At 41.4% G+C, this 19,082-nt stretch overlaps 1 protein-coding gene across 5 annotated transcripts in view; it reads left to right on the top strand.

Annotated features, from left to right (window-relative positions):
- The window catches only part of LOC150045740 (neurotrimin), a 1,008,551-nt gene that overhangs the window by 802,848 nt on the left and 186,621 nt on the right, over positions 1 to 19,082 (top strand). For all 5 annotated transcript variants that reach the window (XM_090319730.1, XM_090319732.1, XM_090319731.1 and 2 more), the window contains exon 3: positions 18,716 to 18,948. In XM_090319730.1, coding sequence (XP_090175856.1) covers positions 18,716 to 18,948 — 233 coding nt within the window. The remainder of the gene's footprint in view (positions 1 to 18,715; positions 18,949 to 19,082) is intronic.

Raw genomic sequence — 19,082 nt, 5'->3', positions numbered from 1 at the left:
TTTTATGGGCATTGATTTCCTTCACTGGTTCCCCAAAGAGATTCTTTTTCTTGAGCCAGAGCAGCATTCCAGCGGATTACAGTGTCTGCCACTCTGCACTCCAATTTATTGCCATCCTGGGTTTTAGTTTCTCCTATACTTGCAGCCAGACCTCATTCATTGCGTTTTCTGGGGCGAGCAAAATGGAAGATGTTGCTATTAATAGGAGAAAAGATGTCATGCTGCCAGGCTTAGTGATGTCTAAGTTTATAGCTAGCAAGTCCCAGAGGCTAACTCTGGTCTTAGACCTACCCTTCTCTATCCGTTGGGGCACTGGTGTTGGTAACAATGCTCTGAAATGTTTATGCTCTTTCCTTTTCTGGACAAAGGACACACTTATGTGTGCACATAACTCCACATCTATCCTCCACTGCTCTCTGCCCAGTGGCTACCACTTTTCATTTGGTAGCAATGTGTCTCTGGTAGATGATGTCTGAGGGCAGAGAGATGAAGCAGAGGGACAACATATAGCAAGCGATACACCAGGTTCTTTTTGTGAAGATGGATTTCTTCTCAGGCTTTCCCCCAGACAATCAAGTACGTGAATCTCATTGAAGTTGTTCTGTGAGTCTGTGGTTTATTGTACATCGATAGGCAAGTTTACTAATCATTTATCACAAATTAAGTAGAAGAGCAATTTCTAAACAATGACAAGCAGATAATAAATATCCTTTGAATATTCATACATATGTAATGTTACAGCTCAACTCCTGGTACTCGTGCCTATTCTGAGAGCTGTGGAATTGAGCAGAAATCTCCATGTTTTCTCAGGACTGTGGAGAGTAGAAATCAGGTACTCTGAAAAAAGAAAAATAGTGTGCATAGATTTACATCTTTTCAAGCAGTAGCAGAAACTCCAAAGACTCTTGTGGGGTGGAGAGTAGGTAGAGTTACTAGGGCAAGAGCTCATTTAACCACCTTAACAGCCAGGAGATTAGGCAAAGAAAGAGAGCTGACAAGGTCGGAAATTACCATTGACAGTTTGGGGACTTTTCATTGGGATGGATTGGAATTATTAGGCCAAGAAGGTCATCGTTTGAAGACTTGTCTTTATAAAATGTTTCATAGAGCCTGCAGTTTGCAAAAGCAGCTTTTGTTGGGTGTCTATTCTAGGGGAGGAAACTGCTTGCAGTTTTAAAAGCAGTAAAATCATACAATGCATACAAATATTGTTATTTTTCAGCCACTAATGAGACGTTTAGAACCAAGGAAACAGGTTAGGAACAATCATTTGTCCAGTATTTCATACAAGTAATGGATTCAGAGTGTCCACTTGGTCAACAATAAGATAATAAATGACCAGCTGACACAGCTCTTCAACTTTGCTAATGCATGATTCTAACTTTGCTGTCCCCCAATGAGCCATCCAGGATGAGAACTGTATCAGAAATGACCAAACTGCTCAATCTTATTGGTTCTTTCTTTCTATTTTAAAACAGAAGAAAGGCATTTTAGGATCATTTTGGGATTAATCAATTAATCAATCTTCTTGTGTGCTGCTTTAAATCTTGGAAGGAATGCCTTTTCAGGAAATGAATGTTGGATTTTGATGGTGACTATTATTGGATGGTAATTTTAACGTGTGTGTGTGTGTGTGTGTGTGTGTGTGTGTGTGTGTGTGTGTGTGTATTCAGAATACTTGCATCTGCCTGCCAATCATTTCAGATTGGCAGTACACATTTTAGTATTAGAAAGTCAAACCAGAAGAACACAGTGTATCAGAGGTGGGAAATGTATGTGACCTCAGTGACACTGATACTGTGCAGATCTGTTTACTCATTTCTTCAACCCTATTTAATTTTACCTCATACACCTCACCTTTCAGTGGCAATTTGACCCCTGCTTTTTATTGAATGTAATCTCAACTTCTGGTAATTGTATTACCATTCTCTTCCCTAAATATTCTGCTGATCATTGAGTATTTTAAATAGGTTCCGATAAAGCTAAAATTACCCAAATGCATTTTACACTTAATGAGAAGAACCAAATTCCAGAGTCTGTTGGGATTGAAGGAGTACGAAATCATTTTCTGTACTAAATATTCTCAGAAGGAGAAAAGAACATAGCTTGCTATCCCTACAGGTGGTCAGAATAGCAGTCTCCTTTTCCCCATGGTTTTGCTTTTCATGTGAGTCACCTTCAGGCACCTGTGGCTCAAAATATCAAAGGGGAAATTCCAGAAATCACCAAGTGATGTGTTTTAAATTATGTGCTTTGCTGAGTAGCATGATGAAATCTTGCTTCTTCTTACTCTATCGCCCTTAGTAATCATCTTTTTGTTCAGGGTACACTATATTATTATTATTATTATTATTATTATTATTATTATTGGTTAATAATCATTTACTGCACCTAAATCATGAACTAAATTGATCATCAGTATATTTGGGGAAACTATATATATATATATTTACATATATATGCACATATATATGAGGGGGTATACATGATATATATGATATGTGATTTGGGGCTATCTGTGGTTCCAGGCATTCATTATTTTTTTTCAACAAGTTAAAGTTTACTTCTGCACAGAAGGGTGTGCCATCAGCCAGAAATCTGACAAGCAAGCACACAGAATAGGCAGTCTGTTATGATATTTATTCCTAATGCAGCAGGCCCTGCTCCTCTGCTCAGACTGGTTGAGTGCAGCAGCTTCACACACTGCTCCTTATATTGCTGGCTAGTTTGAATAATATAAACTGTATTTACATAAGGTGATAAAAATTACTGGTAATCTCAAAATATATCCCCACACTCTGCTATTTGTTGAAAAGTTTGGGGCTTATCTTAATTCCCATGATGGGTTTTTTTAAGTAGTTTATCTTGATTGTCAACTTGGGTATATTAAGAAACTACTAGTAAACTAGTAAACTATGTCTCTGAATGTTTATAGAAATTTTACAGCTTTGATCTTCAGAATGGATTGATCTCTGAATAGAGTCATAATGTGATCACTTCTTCAGGAGGTGGTAAAAAAGTAGAAAGTGGAAACTTGGAAGAGAATTGGTTATCCAGGGCATGTGCATGGCATATGTGTGCTATAACATGTTCTGCTGGCCTCTTCCTGCATTTTCCCTTGTCTGCTTCCTGAACACCTTCGCATGAACTGCTGTGCTGGGCCACATCTTCCCTCCATTGTGAACTGATGTATCTTTTAATGGCAAACCAAAAGAAATCTCTCCTCTTTAAAGTTGTTTCTGTGCAATATCTTGTCACAGAAATGAGAAAAGTAACGAATATAGAATGTATCCTCCCTGATAAGGAAAGCCACCTAGGATAAGAAATCCTTTTCAGAGCTAGGACCATGTGCATCTAGAAATCAGCTGAACAGTGGGCGGAGAGGAAACCCATTATGAGTGAGACCAGCTAGATTTGTTAGGGATATGCTAAGAAATATCACCCTATCAGCCATAGAAACTCGTAAGAAACTCATAAGGAATATAAGCAAGGAGAGGTAGCATATTCTCATCTGTGACTATTTGCAGTTCCCTTTATGACAGCATTGACATGAGCAATCAAGTTGCTAATTTTACTGCACGTGCTCATATTCTATTTAATACTATTTGATTTGTCTGTGTTGTGCTGCAATGAAATAAAATGGGCTCCTTTGTACTTACTCTTTTCTTTCCATCAAGAATCTGCATATGAAACCAAAACATGTTTATTTTTTGTGGCATGGCTGTTCGTAACATCCTTTATTGATCTCCTCTGCTTTTCTGATCATCTTGGCAAAGAGTGGAGTGATAGGAGTTCCTCAAAGCCCTACAATTAGAAAACAAGAAATAAACCAGGGTAGACAAACATGGATTGCTGCATGGATTGCTGCAGAGTCCACCCAGGGTGTAGGCTCTGGTGTGGCTCATTATTCTGGTCATGTACAGAGGAGACATTGAGGACTCATAAGACCCAGGAGACTAACTGGTTCACCATCACACACTTTGTATTCTCAGTTGCAGGATTGCATATATGTCTCTGCCCCTGGGTTTATTTTGATGATTCTGTGAGATGCTAATTACTTGTGAAAGGGCTTTACATCCTGTCATGCATGAGGAAAGTCCATGCTATTATTTTTCTGGTTAATTAACAAAAACACTGTCTGCTGCCTCTTCTCATCCTGTAAGCTTTAGTGGGGCAAAAAAAGCTTTGTGACTGGCTTTGTGACTTCTACTAACATGGCTCACATGTGTTACAGATGCAAGCATTTTAGGTTCCTGGCAGCCTGGTGTGAGTAACCATGGAGAAGAATTGGAGAGAGACCAGGATTTGTGCTGAGCATGAGACTAGCTTTTGTCAGACACCTGGTTTAGGATTCATGCCTGCTACAATGTAACTTTGCATGTAAGCATCCAATATTGGTTGTTGGAAGGTAGTTATAGACTTGCTACTGTGGGAGGCATAATTTACTAGGAGAGTAGAAAAGATAGATGAAAATGCACTAGCCCTGACTTTGCAATTTCTATATAGTAAAGATCTCCACAGGATACAACATTGAGAGGCTGAAGGGAGACTTATGAGGGAAGGGTGTGTGTGATTAAGAAAGGAATGGGTTCTAGGCAGAGGGTAGCATATGAAATGCACAAAAGGGCCCCCACCGAGCTGGCCAGTTGAGGATCCTATAGAAAATCTGTAAACATGAACTGAACCACTCAGGTCTGAGGTACCACTCCAACCTCAGACCTCAGGTCCTGGCATGAACTTCATTCTGAAAGCAATGGATGAAAACCACTGAATGGATTGAACAAGAGATCTGCAAATGGATTTTGTCTAATGATCCCCTCTAGAATCTCCAGGGGAGATCACACTGGAGAAGGTTAAATAAACCTAGACACAAGAGACCAGGTAGAAACAGGTAGTACAGATGTGGCTTGACATAGGTGGAGATTTGGCCCTGTAATGCCTTCTCCTATCTACTGAAAGGTAGACAATTTGCATGAAGCTTGGGAATGGATCAAGCTTATGTTGAAGGCTTGAGGACAGGAAAGAAATCTTTTTTTGTAGGAAAAGAACTAAATTGTCCCCATATCTATCGGAGAGAATATGGCCCAAAACACAAGAGTTTCTGTAAAGGACTTGAATAACTTTGCCTAGAACTGTCTGAACAAAATTACTTTGGAAGAAATAATGGCTGTTACTCTGATGCCCAAGAACTGATTGCTCTGGCTGGTATTTCTGGCCTGTTCAGCCACCATCTCATCCTTCTGTCTCTGACCCCATCCTTCAGATCTATCCTTCCTCTTTCTGCCTGGATGGAGACATTGGGCACAGAAAGAAAACACAGCCTCCTATTGAGAGCTTTGTGCTTCTGATTCAGCATTGTGCCTTGGGCACTGAGAGTTAAAACAGGGCTTCTTTCTTTCCATATCCACCCAGTGTTTATCATCAGCCATTGCTTATGCAGGCCTCTGTTTTCTGTCATTTAAGTAACTGCTCCTCTTTGTATCATGAGCTACTAAAATAGAGCAAGGAATATGTTTTGTTCTGATGAGTGAGCACTGCGTCTCCATGGGCATGTAAGCACAATAAATAAATGTGTAATATAGAGCATGGTGATGGAGGAATCTATTTGGCACTGGGGAAACAATAGAGAGGAAATCGGGCCGTTGCTGTTCAGAACAGAGCATCTGCACACATTGATAACTCCCTGATCATGGGTAGCCTTGATAAGCTGCTGCTTCATCTTGAAGAACAGGATGAACCAGATCCTCTTTCTCTAGTTGTGACATGCAGAAACCGAGTCATTAAAAAAGATAGTTGCAGTCTCAGCAGATTATCTACTGAAACAAAGGCCTTAATAACCTTGATTCCATGGAAATCAGACCAAAATGACTGAGCTGGGATGCTACCTCTCCAGAACATACATATATACGCTAAGGTCATATCAGGTAAAAACACTAAAGCATGGCCAATTCCAGATGGCAGAGAGCTTGTTAAAATCTGTGTAACACATAGCACATTGCAAAGCTTGCAATATATTTCTTATAACTTCTCTTACAGAACACGCTAGCCCTGGAAAACAAAACAAGAGTCTTGGGGTAAACAAATCAGGAGATGAATGCCCCCATCCTAAATATTTTCTGAAGTACATAATTAAATAGCCTTAGGCAGATAACCAAAATAGCTGCATATGCATCAGCTCTTCAGGGTCTTGACTGGTAGGTATTTTCCCATGCCCTTCCTTGTACCACATGTATACACCTTCCCAAAGTTCTCATTGTAAACACTGTTTCTGTGATACCTTTGCTGACCCATTAGGCTAGGCTAATTTCCCCAACTCCTGTCTATTTTCTGCAGAACACCCACAATGTCCTGTCAAAAACAACACATCTTCATTAACATGCTGTTTTGGTTACTCCTCTACTGCGTGCATAGAATATGCCTGGGTCTGTCTTATTTGTCTCTGTCTGGACTCTAAGTAAGCACTTGCAACAATGCACTGTGAATTGTGACTGCCCCATGCATATAGAAATAAATAAGTGGATAAGTAAACTTACCCAGTTAATCCATACCATTATGAGTAGAAAAGCCTGACAAATAGATAGCAATCTTTTGTGCCACAAATAAGTCTTACACAGAGCCCCGTTTGCCAGTCTCCTTTAGTTTCCATCTTCTCTTCCTAAGGAATACCTGTTTAGATAGCTACCGATGAGATCAATGAGACTGGGGATATTTTGGAGAGGGGAAACTGTCCAGAAAGACAACTTCTGTGTCCCTCTGTGTCTAGCAGCAGGGGCCAACATTCCTACCTCACCCTCTTATCTCTCTTGTATATTTCTTCATCACTTCCAAATATGATTTCATCCTACCATTCAGCTCCCACAGATCTCTCAAGTAGAACCTAAAGCAAAGTCTAAAGCACGGGATGGTAGGACCTCTATAAGCTGATGTTTAGCCTGGTATTATTCCTGGGTATTCTGGGTCTATACCAATGCTACCTTCCTGTCAATCCAGAGCCCTGACCATATATGCCCCATTCCCATACCCACAGGTTCAGGATCAATCTTTCTCCAAATGCAGGTTCTGAGTTGAACACTATATGTAGTGAAGTCATCACAGAAGTGGCCTATACGAAGATGCAGGGACGCTAGAGGTAGGATAGGTCCAAACTCCCAAGTTGCCTAAGGTCCTTCCTCCTCACACATGAGTAATGCAACGGTTATCTGAGGATGCCAACTCCAGGGTACATGCAGTTCTCTATGCCAGATATACAAGGGCTTGTGAAAGGCTTCAGAAGAAATATATTGAAACAGAAGTATGCAGGAATCTGGAAGGCAGCAGAGACAGAAGGGGTCTGTAGGAACTGGGCTGAACATTGAGGAGTGTCATATCTTGTGAAAGTTTTCATGGCACAGGGGATCGAGGAGAGGACATCAGAGGCTTCCTATATCCCTTCTGGCTCCATGCTTTACATCTCTCTATGGACCTACATACCTCGACTCTGTAGCTTACATAGCCTAGAGATTGCCTTTTCCTGGCATTGCCTACTTTGAGTCAATGATAAAGGTGGAACAACACATTTGCCCTTCTCCTTGAGTGAAAACAATTGTGGATTTCTTCTTGGCCTAAAAGCCACTTTTGAACTTTATGTACTAGTACATAGGACAGAGAAAGCATGAATTAAGAGAGCCAGGTTATCTCTGTCCTCCTCTATCCCTGAGGTCTTTCATATATAGCTTCTCTGTAAGAGCTAATGCCTGGAGGAGAAGTCATCAGAAGTTGAAGGCCACAGCTAGTTCTATCCACTATTAACACTAAACTAATTCAAGGACGTGTGCTCCCTTCTCTGAGAGTAGTTCTTCACACAACCAACTGCTCCAAGGCTGCTGCTGAAGAAATCCTGCGGAAAAGTTGTGAATGAGGAAGTCTTCCACTTATAGGTAGAGGAATGCCCTAAGACTGCAACTGGCTGAGCCATGAGATTTCCTTCCCACAGGGAACTCCAGTCTTTCTAGGGAACAAGTTTCTCCTTCCCATAGGTATTGTATAACCTAAATTAACTATCTGGAGAGACCTAATTAACTCTTCTGCATGGAAGGATTCTTACATTCTCTTGTCTTGAGGCATGTTCATTTTTTCTAGCCCCTGGAGAATTCATCCTCCTTTCCTGCATAGGCCACTGGAGAAAGTTGAGTCTGGTGAGGACTTTATGAGACATGAGTGAAGAAGGACAAACCCCCAGCTGCTCAGGCAACATCTGCATATTGCTTCTGTCCTCCTGTTCTGTCTCACCCCCTCGGATGGCAGAAATGCTGCTTTGCTACTGGTCAGATGCTCTCTAGGGAAGATGTGGCCCACTTGCCAGCTGTCTCTCACTTCTGTCTTGGCCTCCAGCAATCATTTGCACAGTGGCACCACCAAGAGGGGAAATGATGTGTGGCCAAGGTCACTAAGTGAGAGAGCAAGAGTCCTCTTTTTTATTTTTCATTCTGGGATTCTAGATACAAATTGTCTCCGGCCTGTTCTTCCTTCTCTTGCACTGTGGCTTTCATTGCAGCAAAGACTGTTCTGTTCTGGGCTGTAGGCCAGATTGCTTTCCTTCTACCATTTTCCCTCAAATAAGGTCATAGGTGTATGCAATCTATGGCTGTGAACCTATATAGTGACTGGGTGAAACCAATAGAGGCCTGTATGGATACTTACTCATAGAATCTCCTGGATGACTGGAAGGCTATGTCACCTTCATCCAGCTTGAGATGTGAGTTTATACCAATTGGACTCAGCCATGGGGTTCATCTGGGTGATATTTATGTCTTAATATAAACAGTACTTCAGTGTATTAGGAGGAGCTACAGGTAGTATTTAGGCCTGGTGAGTACAGAGAAAGTGTATCTCAATAAGGAGATAAAAATAACAGTAGCCTAAGGAAAGGGTCACAGGTAGTATGTGTTAGCTGATGGACATGCACAAGGCTGCCAAGAAGGCACAGGCTTCTCAGCCACATCAGGCCCTGGTATAGGGGGAACAAACTTTGTCCAGCCCCATTTTCTAGCATAGCACAATATGCTATATTGCGCTATATATCCACTCTGCCTAAGAAAGTCCTGACATGCACAGGACAACTGTAAACAATGTTCAGGAAATACGAGTGTTTTACCTGTATATACTGTATTCTGCCAGACTGGGCAGATTCTGGCTTTGCACAGACCAGGTCAAGAGGACAGAATGGAAGACAGTGTAAAGATGAGACAGCAGAGGGATTTGTTTCATAGAATCTCCTTTCTTCTTTGTAGCCCCTTCATTCTAGAGAGGTCTGTGTTGACTGGACATTTGCAATACTTCCAAAGAGCCTCTGCAGCATTCTTTGTTTTTGTACTCTGGCCTCTGTGTCCTCAGGGTTAAGTGACACATCTGTCACATGAAGTTGTATCTGAAATGGTCAGTACTCTTAGAGGGAAAACATGGCATGCTCAGATAGGGAGTTTGTGGGAAGAGTTTAATAGAGTGGTTATTTACAAAGGTGCATCCAAGGCCTGAGAAAAACCACAATGGATAGTCATGGTCCATATATCATAAGACATCATAATCATTCACAGGACCAAAGGAGTAAGGGGAGGTAGCATCAAGTGCCACCAGGAAGTAAGATTACTTGGAGAAAACCTGGGGTAAGGTCTTTTGCTTGTTGGTTTGTATGGAAAATCATAATCTGTGGCACATGCTGTCCTTTCTCCTCTAGTCTGTTTTGTACCACCGCTGTGGGAGCCTGGGGCATTAGCACCTACTGATGTAATGATTCAAGTCACTCTGCTGTAGAAGGAAGGGACCTGCAGAGATCACTATGTACAGATTCACTGGCTTCATTTATCCCTTTTCTTCTATGAAGGCTTCCAATTCCAAATACTCTATGTCTTTGTCCTTTCCTAGACTCTCCAGTGATTTACTCGGCACCTTTTTTTTTTCTAATTGGCATAGCCTGGAAAAGTTAACACATAAAATTAACTATCTGAGGTTGAGATATAGTTTTATAGGACTCCCTCCCTAGAGTTCAAGGTGAAATAGCAGATTGAGTTCTAGCAAACTTAAACTGAATCCACTACCAATACTTATGGGCTTTCTCTCTCAAGAATGGTAGCTCTGCATCAAAGGGATAAAGAGATTTGAAATCACGTATGGAATATTTTAACACACTAGAGAGGGAAACAGAAAGCAAACCTTTCAGGTGGTCAGGGTTTAACCATGACATGGAGCCAACCTTACATTGCTTATGTCATCTGGTGCTGGTTGTAAAACTACTTGATTTGACGTGCAAGGGAAGGGCAAAAGGATAGATGGAAATCCATAAAAATAGCTTCATACCTTATTTTCAAAATATTAACGAGTGAAAGGAAACTGCTTCCTTTGTACTTGTTCAAACCAACAGTGGCCAGGTATGCACATTTATATCTCTGGTTCTGGATTCTTGGAGACAGAAATTCAGTCTAATTATCCTGTCATCACTTTTTTGGACACAGGCCTTCTCACTATTTACATTTTGGGTAGTTATGGAAAAAAATGGAGATTTTTAAAAATCAAATATTTACTTTTAAACATACATTTAAAATGTGCTGTGGCAATATGAGAGAATATGTCAGGACCCCTGGTCCTTTGTATTTGAAGAAGATATAGTGATGTTTTAGATATGATACATGTATATATGTAAAATAAAGGAGGCATCTATATGAGCACAGTGCATAATAACAATCTTTATCCGGTTTCTAGAGAGTACAGAGCAATACATTTCTATGCATTAGCCTAAATGGAAGTCAGATGACCTGAATGGATGACCTAATGGAACTCAATGAAGTAAGGTAGCTCTCTGAGGTCTCAGAAGCATTGAGAACAAAGCTGGGACTTTCACTCCTGCAGCCAGACTTCAAAGCTTTTCCTCCTTCACCTCCTCCTCCTCCTCCTCCTCCTCCTCCTCCTCCTCCTCCTCCTCCTCCTTGTCCCTGTCCTTGTCCTCGTCTTCCTCCTTCTCTACCAGGCCCTGACTGTAGCCATCTACTAGCACTGTAGGATCACAGGGTGTTATGTACACACCTGGGATTGTCTTTAGTTTTCCTCCCAGCCCTCTTTTCTCCTCTGTCAGAAGTGGGCCCAGGTGTGGTTAAACTTGGCATTATTTCCACAGCTAGGCAGTTTCAAAGCACATATCTGTTTTGTCGTGTAAACCAAAACAGCAACAAATTGAGATGCAAGGCAAGAGTTTTTGTCTATAAGAACTAAACTGACTTTGTAACTGCCATGTAAGTTTAAACTTTATAAAATATCCAGTAGGGTCAAAAAAATACATCTTGCTAATGACATAGTTCTTCTATACAGGGCTGAGGTGTGGTTTGATATTGAATTCCATAATTTCAGTGAGGGAATATCCTGCTTTGTTTATTTCTCATACTTTTCCCCTGGAAAACACTTCTTCAAAAACAGATGGAGAACAAAGAAACAACCACCCCATTAAAAGATGGGTCAAAGACTGAAAGACAGTCTTCTCTGAAGAAGAAATAAGAATGGCCTATAGACACATGAAGAAATGCTCCACATCTCTGGCCATAAAAGAAATGCAAATCAAAACAACTCTAAGATTCCACCTCACTCCAGTTAGAATGGCCAGGATCAAGAAATCTACTAACAACAGAGGCTGGAGGGGATGTGGCCAGGAGGGATCACTACTGCACTGTTGGTGGGAGTGCAAACTCATTCAACCACTATGGAAAGCAGTATGGCAGCTCCTCAAAAGACTAAACATAGAACTCCCCTATGACCCAGCAATTCCACTACTTGGCATTTACCCAATCGTCCAGAAACAAGGGCATACTAAAGCCACTAGCACAATGATATTCATTGCAGCACTATTTACCATAGCAAAGACATGGAACCCACCCAGATGCCCCTCAGTTGATGAGTGGATTAAAAAGATGTGGTATTTATACACAATGGAATTCTATGCTGCTGTCAGAAAGAACATCACCCCTTTTGTAAGGAAATGGAAAGACTTAGAAAAAAATCATATTAAGTGAAGTAAGCCAGACTCAAAGGAACATAGGCTCAGAAGTTTCCCTCATTTGTCATAATCAGTAGAAACCTTGGGCTCTCCTAGCAGAGATTTACAATAGAACAAAACCTAGATACATAAGGCCATATAGAATCATGCTAAATGAAAGAAACTCCAGGATATAGAAACAAAAGCCATATAATGAGTGATTATTGTCCTTAATGTACTATGTTATCTCTCATCTCTTTTGCTGTCCCTTGGTTATCTCATATTGTTACGATATTTCACCTGGTTGTCTGATATATTGTATATATGTGTATTTGGTTGTTTGAAGCTGGATAGGGAAAGGGGGAAACAAGATGAGGTGTGGGGGTGGGGGGAGGGAAATGGGGACCAAGACATGAGAAAGGGTATCAATGTATGTGAAGTAATGAACCTTCTATCTGGTGAATATAATGTTACCCTTCCATTAATTACAATAAAAATGTATGAGAAAAAAACAGATGGAGAAGGTGTACCCAGGTGAGTCCCCGCCCCCCCCCCCCCCAGGACTAGGTAGTAAGGGAGTTTCCCAGCCGTTCATATTGTATTTTGTTGCAAAGCTTGAGCAGAGGTGTGGGGCACAGGCTCAGTGCTCCAAGAAAGCAAATACAAGGGCCATTGGAGCATTTTCTTGTGATAAGAGGCGACTGTACCCAGATGCTGTGAAGTATGGTAGTGCTTATTTTGCTGTGGCCTCAAGCGTACCTCCCTTCAATAGCAGTTAGAGGGCCATTTGATAGACCAAGCCTGCACATTACACATTGCCCTGACCTATTATTGCCCTCAGTTCTTCAGGCAGGTGAAATCAAGAAAGGCCACGGCGTGGACATTTCTCCGCTTTCTTCAGTAATCTGTTTCTTTCAGCTCTTCTTTTACGTGTGTCTTTGGACAGTTCCAAGCAGATCATTTTTACTGTTTTGTCTTCTTGTTTTCAAATTCTTATCTCTGTTTCCTCATCCAGAATCCAAACATAACCCTGAAGCAATGAGTCTATAGTTTCATAGTTTTATTTCTAAGCACACAGCCTGGGCTTGCATAATCATTGTGTGCTATTCTATAAACACAACATGTGTAATAAAACCTTTCATTAAGGACATAGAAGGCTGTTTTCTTTCCGCATAATGGTTGCAATGACAGTAAATTATAGGTGTGGCAACCCCACCCTCTTCCACACTCCCTCCCCCCCTCCCCGCCCCGTTCCCCCAACTCCCCTCCCACTCCCCCCCAGGCCCTGGTACCTAGTTGAGTGTATGATCTTGACTAGATTCTGTTCTGGCCAATTTCACATGTTTTGGTTTTTTTTTTTTTTTTTTTTTTCATCACTGAAGAGAATACAGACACCAAGAAGAGCCTTGGGCTTCACCAATGAAATGGATAATAAATGTCTCCCCTGCTCCAGTACCCCTTTCTCTCCATCTTTATCTTTGTGTGTCCCTCTTTTCATGTGTCTTTGTCTCTATGTTTCTGTGTGTGTGTGTGTGTGTGTGTGTGTGTGTGTGTTATTATCTGTGTGTCTCAGTCTCTGTGTGCCTCTCTTTGCCTTATTCTTCCTGGCAGGATTCTGGATAAGGCAGGATACAGGATCACCGTAAGGCAATTGGCATTGGTGATTGAAACAATAAAAATCACTCACAGAAACATCAAAAGCTCAGGTTGAGGAATGTCGGAAGCTTCAGAGACTGTGGTGTCACAAACATTATTGAGGTCCTGGTATATGAATCTTGCTGGATGGAGAAAACATTGATGTGTGAGATGTGAATATGTCAAGATAGTGAAAGAGAGATTCTGGGTTAGGTTGTGTGCTCTTCCCACCCTTTCCATAACTTTTTTTTCTCCCTGGCCTGAATCCCACTGACCTGGGACTGTCTCCCACATGGCTGACAAATGGCTATCTTTGGCACTGTTGACCTGTATTAATCACGGCCTGGTGAGTTCGCAACTTCACTCAGTCCTTGTTAAGTTCCTACTTAATCACCTTCAGAAGGTGTATTTAGGAGTGATTTTGTAGAACTTTGTGAAGAATAGTGTCTGCCATTAAGAAGCTTGTTGGCTTTGTTTTCATCCCTGAATTTTGACCTACACCCCACCAACCAACACATTCGCTCTGGCTGAGAGAGCAATTACGCTCTTTTTGCTTTTTTTTTTTTTTAACTTAGGAAAAAAAATGTCTCCTCTGCATTGTTATGGAGACTGGATAAATGAGACAGATAGATAGGGGCAGATATGAGGAGGTGACAGGAGTTGGCTGGCGAGTTACCTTTGTGATCCATCTCTGCAGAAACCAGCGCTAATTCCATGGAGACTCAGTAAGACTGATCTGCAGCAGTGACAGTTTGGACATCTAAACATGACCTTGGATGTGCCCAAAACCACAGCTGATGCTATGCCAACTTTACAGTGAAGTATATCCCAAGAGCTGCATAGCTGTGCTGGAAACTGGCTGCAGCTTTCATGTGGCAGCAGAGGGACCTCTTTGGTCTTGTAATGCAGCGAACTGTGGTGGGAGGGTTTTTGTTTCAGCTAATTCTCAGTAATTAGACACTCATCAGAAAGCCACACCGTCCTCTGGCATCCATCTTGAGGTTGTAAGATGTCCTGTTGTGAGCATCCAAAACAATACACACACACACACACACACACACACACACACACACACACACACACACACACACACACACACATATATATCTTAGCATCTGTTGGTCAGAATATTCTGCAGCATGAACATTTTACTGGTATCTGGTCAAATTCAACTGCTGGGGCAGGGGCGGGGGGGACTAGATGTCTGCTATGGCTTTCCAGAACATATTGGTTACAATAACTTTCTCAACGACAAAGTAATGGGAAATTGTTTCTGACAAGCATCATTTCTTAGTGCTCGATCACCCTGTGCTCTCATGTCACCAGGAACCAGATATCTAAATGAATGGGTCTCAAAGCCCAATCTCCAACTAGCAGCCTCAGCACCACTTGGGGTGGGGTCAGAAGGGCAGGCTTGAAAATTCCAAACTACTGAGCCAGGAACTTGGGGCTAGGGACTCAGCCACCCCAGTTTTATCAAAGATTCTGGTTGTGAACTGGACTTATTATTATTTTGTTGTTTGAGACATAGAAAGGCATTCAAGGACAGTGAATTAAAAATGTAAAATAAAACAAAGAGAAAAAAATGGCGTGAATACTGGTCCTACAGTTTAGTCTCAGAGTGATCTTTGTCTCAGTAACTCTCATCTGTAAAGTAGCAAGAATAAGTGGACACAATCATGTTTTTGAGTTGGAATACATGTACCTAACTTGCACAGATTCTAGCAGACTTGTATCTAAGAAGCTTGGGCTTCCAGTGTCAGTTATACCCATTCTCTGCTTAGATCCAAGCACAGTTTTGCTGTGAATGTTGACCCAGGTACATAATGATGAAAATAGTCATTGAGTGTTTTGTCCTTTTTGAGGGATTTTGAACCAATGGAAAACAAATATAACTGGCTGTGTGTAGAATATAAATATTGCCATGTTCCTCTGCCAACTGATTTCCAGTCTGAAGATGCTTTGGATTGTGTCATCAAAGCCCCAAAGATGAGTTGGAATGTCTTCTAAACCAATCCAGCATTCATGTCATTTAAGTTACCTGGCGATCTTAGGAAAATGCAGATTTTTGCACCATTGCCTATGACAAGGGCTTTATAGTCTGTATTGCCTTTTCTTTATTTTTCATTGTAAAGGTGATGTACAGAGGAGTTACAGTTATGTAAGTTAGGTAATGAGTACATTTCTCTTTGAACAGTGTTATAGTCTCCCTCATTTTCTCCTGTTTCACCCCCACTCCAGATTTCCTTCTCCCCCCCGACTCCCTTTGTAAAGTTGGCATCCAGTAAGTAGCATTGTTACATTGGTACACCCTTTCTCCCACTGCTTTTATGATCCCCTTTCCCTTCCCCCAATAAGATAATCTTATCTACAAGAAATCAACAACAGTGGTGGCAGGGCATAAACCAAAGGAATAAAGAAAGAAAGGAAAAAGAAATAACTGCAAATAGTATATCATGGTACTGAGTTTTGAGATCATGGCTTCATGCTTATTAGACAGTTACTTACCACTTAGGGTATGCCTCCAGCCCTTTTTGGTCTGCCTATTTGTCAAGTTGGTTATCTTTGCCTAAATTAGTTTGCATAGCGATCCTCCTATTTATGCTATTACTCAATAGCCAGAGTAATTCATACATACCCATGTGACAAACTATGTTTTGTCCAATTAGAACCTGGTGAACTCCCTTCCCCCATCCCCTCTTTTCGGCCTGGTTAACTTTGGCAGCATTATTCCCTCAATCTTAGCCCCTGTGTAGCTTCTCACCACAATCAATAATTGAGGTGGATTCAATTGAACATTTTTCCCAGGCTGACTGCAAACCTCAATTTCAACTGCTGAGTAGCTAAGATTACAGGAATGAGCCTCCTGAATTTGGTGAGGCCCTCTGATGGGGTTGATGAGGCAGTTTTTGAGGTTGCTGCTACTGTTTGCAGATCACATGGGCCTACTCCACAGGTAAATGCTAACGTGAAGGTTGCTCATTTCTAGGTAAAGCCTGTTCCTAAGATCATTGACATGGCTGATCTGAGCTCTCAGTTCTTATTTCATGTTTATTTATCATCAAGATCTGCCCCTCCCTCGAAATTCATGAGCACAGTAAAGTCTGATATGTATGGCTATTTATGAGTGTAAGGAAGTTCATTTACTGTAGTGCTTTGCTCTATCCATTTCAAAGTTCTTACTAATTCTTGAACAGAGATCTCTGCTTCTTTCATTTCATACCATGCTTCATAAATGATGTACTTTGACACCAGTGGCTTTTAAACTTTTGAGTGTGATCCAACGGGACTTTTTGCCTTAAGTTCAGTTTACACACACACACACACACACACACACACACACACACACACACACACACGGGTTTCAAAAGATTCTGAATCAGCAGATTAGGGGATAATAGAGGTTATGAACCTCACTTGTGATTCTGACATAAGTGGCTCATGCTTGCTTTGAAAAGCATTCCCTGACCTTTTCCTAGGCAGGTCTTCCATGCTTTTATATCAGAAGGATGCTGGAGAGACCCTCCATTGCTCCTACATTTCTAGAAAGTATTTTAAGCAATGTAAAACTTGCTGGACTCTGGTTGGACAGTTTTCCCTCACAGAATTCTCAGTATAGCATTCATCAACACCCAAGTGGCATCTCCAATGGTAGTGTGACATTTACACAAGTAAACCAGAAAGGATGCACAGTGCCTGTTCTCATCTTGAGAGAGAGCACCTAGGGAAGCAAGAATTAATGGTGTAGCAATGTCAAGGAATAGCGCATGACTTTTTAATGGTCAGAGAGACCATTTTGAGATTTTGATAGAAGTGAAAATTCCTCCCACTGAAAAGTGAAAAGATCTTCTTTGTACAATCTCAGGCAGAGACAGGACCTGAACTGGGTATAGTTGGCAAAAAGATCTGATTTCAATACTTTCTATGTCTAACCTGGGGCAAAACTAGGTACTTGAAACTCTGAAGTACTGCTCTTTAAAGCAGCAAATGGGTGGGAGTATCTACACTCAGATTTATTGCAGGAATTAAATGGGACCATGTGAATGTGAAAGGCCTTTGTACACTGCCAAAGCATGTGTAACACAAGGCCTCATTATACATACCATGCAACATAGCTATTTCCAGCAATAATACTCAGGACAGTGTGTTTGTGAATTTAGCCTAAGGCCATAGAACATACTTAGTGTCGCAAGAGAGAGAAATGAATCCAGACAGAATGCTATGATGAAGACTTGGCTCGAGTCTCTGGGAGATTTCAAAGTACAGAAAAGAAGGAAGCTTCTACAATTTGAGAACTCCAGATGTAAAAATAAAAGAGAGGAGATCTATTTTTATACATGCAAGCAGTTTGGAGATTTTTTGGAAAATGCCTTTAGTCTAGCAATAATTGAACATTTCTGCCCCTGGGTATCATGAAGAGAAACAGCAAAGGCGGTGGTCCATATTTAGTTTTGACTTCAGAAGCCTTCTGTTAGAATTTGCTATTCTGAGATGAATGTGATGAGGGGTGGTAAAGACTGGATTTCTGAGCTAGCACATATTAAACGTATGATTTGGAAAATAATTTAGTTTCTCTGTGACTGAATTCCTCTTCTAATAGGACATACAAATGGGGCTGTGATCAGTACCAGACAACTTGTTACTATAACCAGAGCCGGTAGTGCTAGCGAGGTCTACCCATTCTGAGTGTAAGTTTGGAAGTGCAAATGTGGTGTGACAATTTGTTCCAGTGGTTTGAGGAGCATGGAACTTCTCAAGGCCTAGAAACTTGAGACAAGGCCTTAGGGTACAATCCTCAGAAAACTTAACTACATTCCAGAAAGTTTGCCTCCATGAAGAACAAAATATCAAGCAAGAAAAATGCATATATGTATCCTGGGAATAAAAGAGGACGATAATTCCTAGTAAGAAGATGGTTGCTTCCTTCCTATCCTTGCCAGAAAGCTCTCGTTTCAATGGCTTTAATTTGGTGTGTGTGTGTGTGTGTGTGTGTGTGTGTGTGTGTGTGTGTGTGTGTGTGTGTGTGTGTTTCCCCTTTCCCCTGTTGTTCATTGACTTACCTGTTTGGGCTTTATCTTCTTTCAGGTGCACCATTGACAACCGAGTTACCCGGGTGGCCTGGTTAAATCGCAGCACAATCCTGTATGCTGGGAATGACAAGTGGTGCCTGGATCCTCGCGTGATCCTCCTGAGTAACACCCAAACCCAGTACAGCATCGAGATTCAGAATGTGGATGTGTACGACGAAGGCCCATATACCTGCTCAGTGCAGACAGACAACCACCCAAAGACCTCTCGGGTTCACCTCATTGTACAAGGTGAGTGATGCTTGTCTGGGAAGCCTGGATGGGTGGCTGGGAAAGCTGTTATTGGGGATATTTTTTTTTTACCATGATTCCTATCAGATGAGTTCTGTTTGTTATATACACTGAGGATACCTTTCTGGTTGTTA

Source organism: Megascapheus bottae, chromosome 27 (assembly GCF_031878675.1).
Source record: "Megascapheus bottae isolate mThoBot1 chromosome 27, mThoBot2.hap1, whole genome shotgun sequence".
Classification (NCBI taxonomy): domain Eukaryota; kingdom Metazoa; phylum Chordata; class Mammalia; order Rodentia; family Geomyidae; genus Megascapheus; species Megascapheus bottae.
The sequence above is the reverse complement of the archived record's forward strand: the minus strand, read 5'-3'. Positions and strand labels throughout refer to the sequence as shown.